Source organism: Camponotus floridanus, unplaced genomic scaffold, assembly GCF_003227725.1.
Source record: "Camponotus floridanus strain SB8 unplaced genomic scaffold, Cflo_v7.5 scaffold40, whole genome shotgun sequence".
In the NCBI taxonomy this organism is placed as follows: domain Eukaryota; kingdom Metazoa; phylum Arthropoda; class Insecta; order Hymenoptera; family Formicidae; genus Camponotus; species Camponotus floridanus.
In genome coordinates, this window is record NW_020229548.1 from 1,059,888 (window position 1) to 1,073,528 (window position 13,641).

At 27.1% G+C, this 13,641-nt stretch overlaps 1 protein-coding gene across 1 annotated transcript; it reads right to left on the reverse strand.

Moving 5' to 3' along the window:
• Positions 1-1,346: 1,346 nt before the first annotated feature.
• On the reverse strand, positions 1,347-8,658 carry LOC105254104 (DNA fragmentation factor subunit beta). The gene is made up of 6 exons (XM_011262599.3): positions 8,145-8,658; positions 6,367-6,468; positions 3,771-3,900; positions 2,909-3,120; positions 2,036-2,646; positions 1,347-1,852 (listed from the first exon to the last, which is right to left on the reverse strand). Exons 1-6 carry the CDS (start codon positions 8,202-8,204, stop codon positions 1,696-1,698), a joined length of 1,272 nt encoding a protein of 423 aa, XP_011260901.1. The 5' UTR covers positions 8,205-8,658; the 3' UTR covers positions 1,347-1,695.
• Between the last annotated feature and the right edge of the window lie 4,983 nt (positions 8,659-13,641).

A 13,641-nucleotide genomic window follows, 5' to 3' on the forward strand; every position in this document is an offset into this window, starting at 1 on the left:
AATATATTAAGCAATCTAAAAAAACAAGGAACATTCACCAATTTATTTGAAGCGATAGATTTGAAGAAATAACACACAAATAAGTAACAAGATTATATATATATTCTTCATTCAATTTTATGCAGAGCAAACTTCTTTTCTTAAGATTTTAATTTGAATTATAAAAATATTTATAATTGAACATTAAAAAATGTTCTTTTTAATTTTTTGTTAACAAAAAAGTTTTAAATATTAATAAATAATTAATAAAATAATAACTAATAAAAAAATAAATAAACTCGCCAAATTTTGATACACTCTATCTATAAAAGAATAATATTGTACATATATAATCATTTTTTTTCTCTAAATTAAAACATATATATGTATATATACAATATACATATATATATATATATATATATATATATATATATGATTTAATTTATATATATGTGTGTGTATGTTTTTGTATACATGTATACGTGTATATATCAGAACTTTGTTTTATATCTCTTTATCGAGCAGTCTGAATAAAAATATGTCTGAAAGATTTTCTATCGTATATTTTTCTCGGATCATAAGAAGAGCAATAGCTCACCGAATTGAGACAAATCAATTTAGTCTTAGTTTTTAACCAGATCTGATATTAATAGAGAATTAGACTTATATTTTTGTGATTTTTTGCATGAAAGAGGTTCTTTTTGTTCCTAGTAGGATTTTTTTTAGTCCCTTTTTTTATCTACAAGCACTGAATATACTCAATGCTTAACGATATATCTGAAACAACTGATTTTTTTCATTTTGTCAACTTTATAGGCGCTGGAATAAATTACGGTTCTTCCATTGCGTGTGACTTATGCAACCCTGTATTCGTAATTGATTTTTATAAATAATGTCTTTATATGAAAAGACGTTAATATCATTACGTCATTATAATTTTTATGTATAAGAAAACGTATTAGAATATGATTAAGACAATCAAAAGATTTAAAAATATAAATGTAAAAAAAATAATTTATTATAAGAATTGAAAATCTCTCATTCAATCGGAATCAAAATATTAGAACATGTCATAATTAGGAGACATTGATTTTCCATCGATTTTCAATTCTTTTCTTATACAATAAATTATTATTTTTTTACATTTATATTTTTAAATTTTCTATTATAATTGACAGTCATCGTCAAATGATATTTTAAAGTGAGCATTTTTCTTATTAAACATGTTACGATTCTGTTATATTTAATTCTGAACCTGTTTTCTTTCATATCGCATAAAATAATCAGAATATTTAAAATTTATAATTATTATGTCAACAGTAATTGCTCGAAAAATTTTCTACTTCAAAAACAAAAAAATCACAATATAAATTACAGTATTTTAAGCTTTAGAGGACACTTTATGATTTTTTATTAATATTATTGCTTAGTATTTCATGCCGCAATGGAAGTATAACCAAGATATTATATTAACATTAATAATCTCTAAGTCTATCTTTTGTCAACAGCACTTAAATATACTTATTTATAGAGATCTGTGCATGAGGAGATCTGTTCTATCTATATTATCCATCTGTATACATCATCTCGCACTCTTGTATAATTATATCTTGGCCTTCACGCGTCTCACGATCATATTTTTAATAATGTAATATATGTATACATAACATATATACGTAATATATGTTAACATAAAAACTTTAAAGTCGAAGCTTATTTGTGCGATCCTTTATCATGGCATACGATATGAACTAGTCTTAAATTCTTCACGGTAAACAGATTGTCGTAACAGTCATAGATATCCTGTTCATTGATGTCCTGCTGCGACAGCTGTAGTAATTTCGGAATGAGCGTTCTGGACCTTTCAATTCTGCAAATAATAATGAATCGAGTCATTGTACTTATCGGATACATCGAAAATAAATTGTTTTAAATTTAAGTTATCGAGAGAATTTCAAACGCATGCATGCAGATTAATAATTTCCCGAAGTCAGTTGTCGAGCATTTTAAAAATCGATAAGCAAAAAAAATATTATAATCATTATTATCTTACTTGTGATCCAAATTCCATGTGGAGAACAGAGCGAGCTCCTCTTTGGATCTATATGGATTGATTCTGTGTCGATCGCTGTAGGCGCAGCCGTTCGCGTTCCATCGGCCTTCGCATTTAAATTCGCCTTTCCTATCACAAATGGCGATTTGTTTTCCTTGTGGCTTCACACCATACGGGCAACTTTCTAATATCTCGTCATTTGCATTTTTCTCAGATTTGACGAGCCTTCTCGCATCTGTTTCGTCGGTCTTGGTTGAATCGACTATAGTCGTGCTTGTATCAGACGATTGAGGAAGACGAAGATATGGTTGATACAGATACGTTTCGTCATTGATATGGCCAAAGTTGCAAGGACAATGCTCGTAACATTGTTTAGAATCGGTCTCGTCACTATCATCCTTAAAGTTTCCAGTCTCCGCTCTGCTTCTGTCGAAATAATACCCGAAATAGTGATCTTCCTTAAGCTGAATTTTGAAGAACGCTATCGCACGCAGAAGCTGTTGCCTCGCCTTGCGATCATTCATATACACGTCCGAACATCTGATCTGCTCGATCGTCTTATACAGATAAGTGCGTATCCTATCTTGACACCTGCGATGCATATATGCTTCCTATGGATAATGCAAAGAATTAATTAGAAAATTCTACGGAGTTTAAATTTCAAAAATAAAAAAAGCTAAAGTATCTCGTTTGTAATTTCAAAAATTATTAATTACATTAAATAATGTATGTGCATTATATTATCTAACGAATACAATTTTTTCAGTGTACATTTTCAAAATATTTATAATCTATTAAAATTAATTTAACTAAAACGAAAAAACGGTATAAATGATATGTAACGATAAGACAGATTTTTCGCCTTGAACTCACTTTGGTGATACAATTAGTTTCCAAATCTTTAAACCATTCCGGATGCTCGTCCCTCGTACTAAGTGCCGTCTTGGAGTCATCTTTATTCAACACTTTGTTCAACAAGGCGACCTTTGCTTTAAGATTTTCCGTGAGAAATTGCGTCACCTTGTCGCCGGCAGTGAGGAAATCAATGTTCACGCGTCTCAGCGCATCGTAGAGAATGTCCGCGTCTGCGGGAAATCGTTCGTCCTTGAAAAGGAATTGCATGGCGTCTTTGCTGCCGTGTAAAATACGATCTACTTTTCCCCAGAGTGCAACTCGGCCTTTGCCAAGAAGTTAGTAAACTTTTAAGAGAGCGATACTGGACCGGAATATTTAATTTTGGCATGCGGCCAAACTCGCAGTACACATTAGTTATTGTTATGGTGTTAAACTTCGGTTGAATTTGTAAAGCAATAAATCTCGAAAATATACTCTTAAGTTATAGAGCTAACAATGATAAATATACAATGTAAAAGTATTTTAAGAAAGTACAGGAGATATTTTAAAAGCAGTGACAGTTTTCGAAGTTGATAAAAACGTGCGATTATTTTGATTGAAAAATTAAACAACTAACTGTGCTAAAAGCGCCAGTTACAATAAAGAAAATATTAGTAAAATCTATAAATTTATGTTTAAAAAATAAATAAACACTAATAAACTAATTAATAACATGATAGTTTATATGTAGAAAAATGAAAAATTGATATAAAAATACTATTAGCAGCGTGACCTTTTCTACAGCTTCTTCTTTATATAAAAACGAAATAACAAACTATGAGATGCATAAAATATATATAAACAATACATATATTTATAAATTATATTATTATATACTGACCAGATAATACTTTCTCTCCTGGCTTCTGTAAAATGAGAGTAGTCTGTGGTTCTAATGTGTGAAAATATTCCTCATCGATTAATGATCCATCCAAGAGAAAAACATTCACTTCTGCCAAATCATTAGTTATCTGTAAAAACGTATCAAATTATCATTTGCAAATTACTATTGATCAAATTATTGTCAATAATTAGGTATAATTAGTTCTTTTGACACTATATGAAAGATATTATGAGATTGAAAGAAACAGTTACACGAAAGAGCTTTAATCGGACGTAGCCACAGATTAATTAACGTCCATGAACAAACTATTTTGAATAAATGATAGATAATGCAGCATTGCAAGAGAATACTCGATATCTCAAACAGACGTCAATCCTATAATGTAATGCGCCGTCTCTCATAAATATAATTCTCCGAAGGTCGAACTCAAGGATTACTTTTATATCGCTTTCCTCGTGACAGCGTCATTTTCACATTTTTCTCAACGAGTTTGAAAAAATAGGTCGGATCTATAATTTGCCACGAGTATATTCCATCTTCAAATCTTTCTTCGATAATCCAAGTTGTTGAAAGTTCAAAACCTTTAAAGTTCGACAAGTTCCAAAATAAGTAAATAGAAAGTAATTCGTTTTCATTCAAGAATTTTATTAATTATAACATTATGTTTAATAATAAGTGGTTATAACACAACTGTTAATCAATGCTGAATACAATCGAAACATTGGTTTGATATATATATTTAAAACACCTTCATATCATGCATAGATTACGCGATAATTTCATAATAATAATCATATCATAACGTTTAAAGCTGACTCAGAATTTGTACTCTAATTTCTTTTCGTAACAATTTGTTCGAAGATGCCCTGCGAGCTCGTAAATCTGCGTCATTTCGAATTAAAGTTGCTATATGTCGGAAATATTTGGGTCGACTTTTAAGTCAACACGGAAAATGGATTCACACGCCCTTGACATTGAGATTATTTCCTGTCCCTGGCCCGGCTGGTTCGATAAAGCCAGCGGTTGCGGGCGGGTGGATACGGATTTCAAGGACGTGCTGCAACCGGATTAACCTACCTATCTATTAACTCTCGAAATACTGTCAACAATGTTGTACACTTCCGATTTCTTCCATATCAAAAATAGCTGAACGAATTCGGAGTATTGATACTATGATTCGGAATAAATATATTTATATATATGTTTCTTTATCGCGCGCGATATTTTCGTCCTATTACCATTTTATTAAATTCTTATGTGAAATAAATTGTAAAACTAACAGTAAAATTCAACATGTTAAATAGCAAATAATATTTCAATTTTATAATAATAACTCCAATGTATTTCTACAGTATTATAAAAAATAAAAGGAATGTGAATCATATGCACTTTAATTAAAATTTGGAAATAAAAATTTGTTATTAGAAGATGTCAATTGTCATGTAAAAGTTATGACAATATTATAATCGGATATAATAGTACAAGACATATAATTTCATATTTTCAACACATATAATTTCTTATATAATATAAATATAATTTCTTGAGTGCTACTACATACATTTCTAAACGTACCACTTATCAGTTTGGTGCTTGATGAAGAGATCGAAGAAAAGAGAGATACGTAAATAAGATCATAAGACTGCATAATTTATGCAGGAGAGTTAATTGATGCAAATCTTTGTTTAATAAATGATTTATCTCTTTATTAAAGATCAGACATTATCATTATAACGCGATTGCATTTCAATGGATATATTGTCCCGTAGATTACTATGCATTCCATCGCGCATAATTGTATGACTGACTAATTAAAAATCATAGATATAAGTAAGAAGTGCGAAATAACTTGGAAGAAAATTGGAACAAAAGCGCAATTTACTCAGCACAATTTAAACAATTACTGCATAAGCAATACAGGAAAGAATAGATGCACTGAACCTGCAAGTGCGAGTCGAATAAACACAATGATGAATTGTTTAGTGCATGTGCACCGAGCGCTATTCTTGCTTTCATTGCAAGGACAAATTTCACATTCTAGCAAAGCATTGAATGTAAGCATAAATCGAGCAGCAATGATTGGCACAACATACACATATCGGTGCTTTTTTATTGTGTTGAGTCTTCATTCTATAAATAATGCGAGAATATCAGAAATTAAAGAAAGAAAACATTTATAAATTCTAATATTCAATATTTGCTATTTATTCAAAGTTACAATAGTACTTCTATTAAAATTTATTTTAAATGTATCTCGTGCATAAGCAGCTAATTGCCCTATGACTTGAAATGAAATCTCACATTATTTGTTGAATAATGTCACAATTCGAATATTGCATAAATCCTGCTTAAAATGAAGCATTCATCATCCGAATACTAGACGAACCTGGATGCGCAGCATTTACATGATAAATTTCGTTACATTATCATACGCAGTTATATTACATGAAAATATATTACATTATTCATACGATACGATATCTATTCCAGTATCGCAATTTTATCACATATAATATCCAAAAGCAGTTTAACGTTTTAAATAATATAAAATTAATTAATTTATATAATCTATTGTTAGCATATATATACTTACATTTAACTTCGAACATGCTTTTCGTTTAAGGTCTTGAAAATTTCTACAGGCAATACCAATTTTCCGCATACGATTTACATCTGTCACTTTATATCCTCTGAGCTGAAATAAATAAATCAAAAAAGATATAATCTGATTCCATAAAATTAATGTAAATACGATGAAACATGCTCTCATCAGTTTTTATAACGATGCATTTATTATAGAATTTGTTCAGAATATATTTATACCACAATATATAATATAATATATAATATTAGTTAATGTAATAATTTTTTATAACTGAGATGTTCAAAACAATTTTCTATGTTTAATTTGAATTCAACCATACATAGCAATAGTTTTTAATTTTATTTTTCTATATTATCATTGTTTTTATAGAATATTACGTTTAGTTATGCAATATGAAATCAAATTGCTGTTATAGTAATTTCTGTTATTAATAAACTAAAAAGTATTTAATTAAATATATAAGCCATAAATTAACTTCAAATTTATATTGATTTTTGAAAAAAAAATTAATTTAATATTTTAATGTGAAAAACTATTTAAGGTAAAATAAAATTGTTTTAATAATTATTTTTGATATAAAAGACGCTAGAATAGAATTTTATTGATAACTTTTCTTTGTTGTAAATAAAGTTTTTTGAATATTATATATTTCATACGGCTAATATATATACTTACTATTATATATATATATATATATATATATATATATATATATACTTAATCAAAACTTCTTAAATAAAACACTAATAAACTTGATAAATATATTAATATTTAAATGAAAGAAATAATGAAAGAAATAATTATTAATAAATTTTCTTAATCAAAACGACTTTAAGAGATATAACAACTAAAAAAGAAGAAAGAGACTTTGTTAACAAATATATATTATTAAACAGCACATAATATTAGATTATTACGATTCAGCAAGTAATCACTTCTAAAACAAATAATTTATTGCAAGTAATTGCTCTCACATTAGTATCATATATTCAAGGTTTCCAGATTTTAGAGATGAAAATAGCTAAAATTTTACGCGTGTGCACAATTTTCTTTGAATGACCTATATTTTATATTCAATGGCGTTCAATCGAGGTCAGTTGACACGTCATATCAAAATGCAAATATCATAAATAATAAAGTCGCTGATACTCAAACTCGATAATATTCTTCCCCTTTTCTTATATGTATATATCATATCAATTGTTAGCTTTAAAAAAATATTAATAGTATAAAGTTTATAACTTACACATAAAAAATAAATATATAGATAAAGATATAAATAAAGATATTTTATTACAAATTCTTTTAAATACTTAGGAATTATTATTACAAATTCATGATAAATAAAGATTTTTTTACATTGTGATTGTACGAAGGAACATTAAATAATACTAAAGAGAGAGAGAGAGAGAGAGAGAGAGAGAGAAAGAGAGAGAGAGTTTAATATGATATTAGATTGATCTAACTTTACTTCCACATTTTTACATTTCCTTTTATTTAATTAGAAAGAAAAACTGACAACTTGAATCTTATTTTAAATTTCAATTTCAGAGATACAATTTAACATAAAAAAAACAAATATTTAATATAATTAAATAAAAATACGAATTTATAGAAAAATTATTTAATAAATTATTTCTCAAAAACACAATTAATCAAAATATATTTTATTTTATGCCCTGATACATGAACATATTTCCATATTACAGAACACTCACTCATAACAATATTTGCCATGCAAAATAAGCAGCACGTGTATCGCATACCTCGCTCTTGCAAGACGATGCATCCGTCAGGCGACGAAAGCATTCGACGATGAGAGACATGTTTCGTCGACGGAAATGATGGTCAGACAGGAGAGAAAGAAAGAGAAAAAGGAGCAGAACAATCCTTTCACTCGTGCTGCACCACACTAAACGTTTTTAACATTCGTTCCTCGCACTCTGACCTTGACACTGCCGCCTTTATCAAGCGCGCGGATAAGACTCGTGCGAGCGAACAACGAGAAAAACTGTCGCACGCAGAATTGACGTAGAGGGGAGACGTAAGAAAAATGAATGGATGGTAGGAGAGTAAGACGGAGCAATACAATAAGCGAGAAGCAACTGTTGCCGCATCAGGCATCAAGGCGGACTACACTAGTAACGGGAACTGGTTAGTAGTGGGGTCGCTCTGTTAGCACGCAAGGCCGCTACGACGCAAGTACTGTGGCACTGGTGCGCAAGGACGATGGTCGGTGGAGAGGAGGATGCGAAGAGAGAGAGTGGTATGAACGGTAACGGAGAGGGAAACAGAGAGGAGAATAACTAGTGGTTCTGACATCGGTGAAACACGAGAAAAGAATGCGTTCCTCCGGTTGGCATATAGAAGACGATGAACCGGTGTAATAATAATTGATGTTGCACCATACAATTTATTTTTTAAAAAAATACTTTCATGCTCTTCCTCAATTAATGCCTGAATTTCATTCATTAAAAATTGAAAATTGGATGAACAATGTGTAAGAGTTCTCAGTGAATCTTTCACATCTTTATTAGACTGTAGCATTGGGAAATTTTAATCATGTTTAAATGAGAAAAAACCGTTTTAAAAATGTAGAACAGGAATGAAATTTCATAGCACGTTCCTGAGCTATAAGAATCACGCCGCGATCAATCGATCGATCGCGACTGACCGGTCGATTACAATCGATAGATTGAGCAAGCCTGATATACACGTATAAAACGCGTCTGCAAACTAGTCACCCGTTTTGCTGCTTAACAGTAGCTTATAAAAAATCTGCATACAACAAAATACAAGTATATAACCATCTAACAATGAGTACTAATATAAAAATATGTTTATTTTTATATTTTTATATTAATATTCACAAGAATCTGATATAGATAAAAATATAAGTAATTTAAGTAATTTCAATTATATTTAATATAAGTAATTTGAAACAAAATATATTTAATTATACATATAATTAAAATAATGAAAGAAATTATTTTAATTAAGAAAAAGTTTTAGTTTATCTAAATTATCTAATATCTTTCTCTAAAAAAATCACGAAGTATTTAACAAAAGTAGAATTTTTCGAATGAGTTATATAATAGTTAATATAATTTTTAATTTTAATTTTATTAGATTTTTTAAAAATAAATCAGAATTCAACGAAATAACATATTATTTTAAATGTATAAATGGATAAATATATATATATATATATATATATATATGATTTTAAAAATACATATTATATATTATATATAATAATAAGTAATTTTAAAATTATAATACTTATATTAAAATTACTTATTATTTTTATAAATCGGCTTTTGTTAGATTCACACATTTTTATTGTTTTAAATGATAAATTATTGTATTATTTATTGTTAAGTAATGTGGGTTGAATAAATTATATGGCATTTAGCTACACATGTAAGTCTCATTGTAAATCACATGTTTTACTTGCAAATATCATCTGATTTTGAATAACAAAGAATCGAAAACGTGAGAACTCGTTAAAACGAAAGATAACGAAAGATAACGAAAGAAAAGAGAAGGTAAGATAATAAACAAAATAAAATAATAAACAAAGCATTTGTGTGAACTTTATAAAGACTTTGAAGGTCATACGTCGCGTAAGTCATAAACAGATGGATTTTCATGTATACGTAATTGAAAGATAAATAGCTAGGTTTCGTAATGATGATTGGACGTTTTATTTGATATACTAAGGAATGTATTTAATAGCAAATAGTCTTATCTTTTAGTCATGACATTCAAGAAGCAAATGACGTACGATACAGCATCAATATTTAAAATGTCAACATAATTGAAGAATTATACTCAAGTTGAAGCTTGTTTCACTATAAAAAATGAAAATTTGTTTATTACATTGCTTTAAAATATAAAAACTCAGAAATAAAGAAAAAATTATAGCATTATGTAAGGATCTGTTTTTATTTCTGAATATGTAAAATATTTACTTAAGAATTTAATTAAAAGAAATCAATAAGCATAGAGAAAACAGACTTTTCCACTCAAGAAAAATCATTTCAACAAGATTAACATAATAAATTATTATGAGAGAATATAATCCTCTTATATCGATGCTCAGTAATAAACGTTTGATAAATATATGTCACTTCATCATAAATATACGTAAGCATTAATATAAGTGAGAAAAATTATAAATTCCAAAAAATCACGAGAAACATTATTATTTTTTAATCCTTTTACATGGCTTACATTTGTGTGACAACATTATTACAAAATAGGCATTCCATAAATCAGACTATCTAAATATCGTGCTTGTTGAGTGTTTATTGCACTGAAGCTGCTTCTCACTAAAATTCACTTACCATTTAGAAATGGTTAGATTATAATAATGTACGCATCTCATTTCTGTGATTTATAAATGATAAATTTTGTATCAATGTTATTAATACAAAAATATTATATTATATATGTTTTTCTAAAGTTTTAATTTTCATCTTTATAAAAATTTTAATTGTTACCCTTTTAAAAGATACTTATTTCATCGACTATTTTCTTCGAAACAGTAATTCGATCCATCTAGAAACTTACATATTTGTGATCTTTATTGTAATCTTTATAAACTTTATTTTAAGCCAAAAATGAAGTTCAATCTCGAGCTGTGAAAATTTGAGCAACAGTTGTCCGCATTCTTTGTTTCTAGTAAATAATTTTATCTATATAATTTTTATTAATTAAAGTTAAAGACTAACATAAAAATATTATAGTTTAAGAAAATAAAATTTGATCTTATGAAATATGAATTAAATAACATCTATAGGATATATACGTAAACACATATATATCACACACACAATTATTCTAATTTAACTTTAATAAATCAAATTTATATTTTTTATAGAAAACTTGTCATATTTTTTATAGAAAATTGTCTTCTTTAACTTATTACGTATAAATGTGTAGGTTTTACAAAATAATTATCATAAACTATCAGTATATAATATTTAAAGTTTATACATAAAGTTTATATTTAAAGTAACATAATATTTAATATTTAATATTTGAAGTTTTATTTGTCTTTATACAAATACATTGCAACTTATTTAAAGTTTAAGATTTTAAAGATTAAAAGATTTATTTTTATATATTTGCATATTTTATATATTTGTTTATATATTTATTTTTATATATTTTTATTTTTTATATATTTGTTTATATATTTGTGTCATCAAAGCGAAATATTTATGCAAAATGAGATAAATAATGTGCATTATTATATATTAAATCAATCATAAATTCATTTTTAAAATTAATATATTAATTCAATGTTAAACATATTAAGACATGTGACAATGTTAAGACATGTAATTTCCACGATGCTTATTATATAAAATGTATATTCATAGTAGTAAATTACACGTAGTAAAAAATTAAAAACATCTTATAATCTTTTTCTCATTCTTTGAAAGCAGATTGATATCAAATTGTCTATAATTAAAAATAAAATTATTTGCTTAGTGTAATAATTTGCTTGAAATGATTAAAGAAATAGGAAAAACATTTTGACTCATTATGACTAAAGAATATGCATTACAAAAGGGAAAAATTTACGATATTAAAAATAACGATAAAAGATTAAAAACAATTCAAAACAAAGTTTTAAAGAACAATAAAACTATAAATGTTACCCTCATCATTACTACAAACCTTCTTCATAACACTTTTTAGTAATCTTGATATAGATAATACGTAAAATTCGACAGAAAAAACACTTTTTTTGCAACACTTATGTTTTCCAAGAAAGCATTAGACCAGATTATAGATTTTAAGTAATAAGATGACGAATATGTTTGAGAGGAACATGCACTAATAAATGTATATTTGAAAAATTCTGATATTATAAAATTTTTAAACTGACTTTAAATTTAATTCTTATCGTAATTCTCTTAAAATAAAGAGAGATTTACTTTAGAAATTATAAATTAGGAATTATAATTATAAATTAATTATAAATGTAATATACTATTGTAATATTATTTTAAATTTTATCATAAATTAGAGATTAAAAGAGTTGTAAATATTAAAATCAATTTTCCATTCAGTTTATAAATATTATATTTGCAAATGATACGGAGATATATGATAAATTTGTATGATTGTTACTATTTACATATTTTTTTATAAAAAGCAATTAAATCAGACATGTCTCAAACAATTTAATTACAATGATTTATTCCAAATGTTTTTATAAATTCTATTCCTAATTTTTTTTTCTTTCCATTGTCGTAAATCAATATAAAAAAAAATCATTTATGGTTATTCTATCATAACTATATAAAACTATATGTAATTATATAACTATATATAACTATATATAACTATATATAACTATATATAACTATATAACTATATATATAACTATATATATAACTATATATAACTATATATAACTATATGTAACTATATAACTATATACAGGGTGACCCATTTTAACTTAGGCAGCCAAATAACTCGAAAAATAAGCACACTACGAAAAAATGGTTAGAATCAAAATTTCGTCATTTCGAGGGGGACGTACAATGACGTTAAAATCAGCCCCCCCACCCCTCCCCCTGGGCGGTGAGGGGGGGCAAGTTTGAAATCTTAAATGGAACCCCCTATTTTTCATTGCATATTCTTGTAGCTTATCTCGAGAGCTTTCCAAAACACTATAATTAAGTACCTTTTTATTAAGTACTTTTTGAGTTATAAGGCTTAAAATAATTTCTTAATTTTACACAAACCATAAAATATCTAGTAAACCATTCATTTTTCGATTATCTTACCTTCATAGTTTTATGTACAAAATAATGAGAGGAATCAATTGGTGTAAAGAAAACATACAGTTGTTTTTAAGAAAAAATATGGAATTGTTAATTGCAAATTACATATTTTTTCTTAGAAACAACTATGTGTTTTCTTTACACCAATTGATTCCTCTCATTATTTTGTACATAAAAGTATGAAGGTAAGATAATCGAAAAATGAATGGTTTACTAGATATTTTATGGTTTATGTAAAATTAAGAAATTATTTCAAGCCTTATAACTCAAAAAGTACTTAATAAAAAGGTACTTAATTATAGTGTTTTGGAAAGATAAGCTTTCTCGAGATAAGCTACAAGAATATGCAATGAAAAATAGGGGGTTCCATTTAAGATTTCAAACTTGCCCCCCCTCACCGCCCAGGGGGCGGGGTGGGGGGGCTGATTTTAACGTCATTGTACGTCCCCCTCGAAAT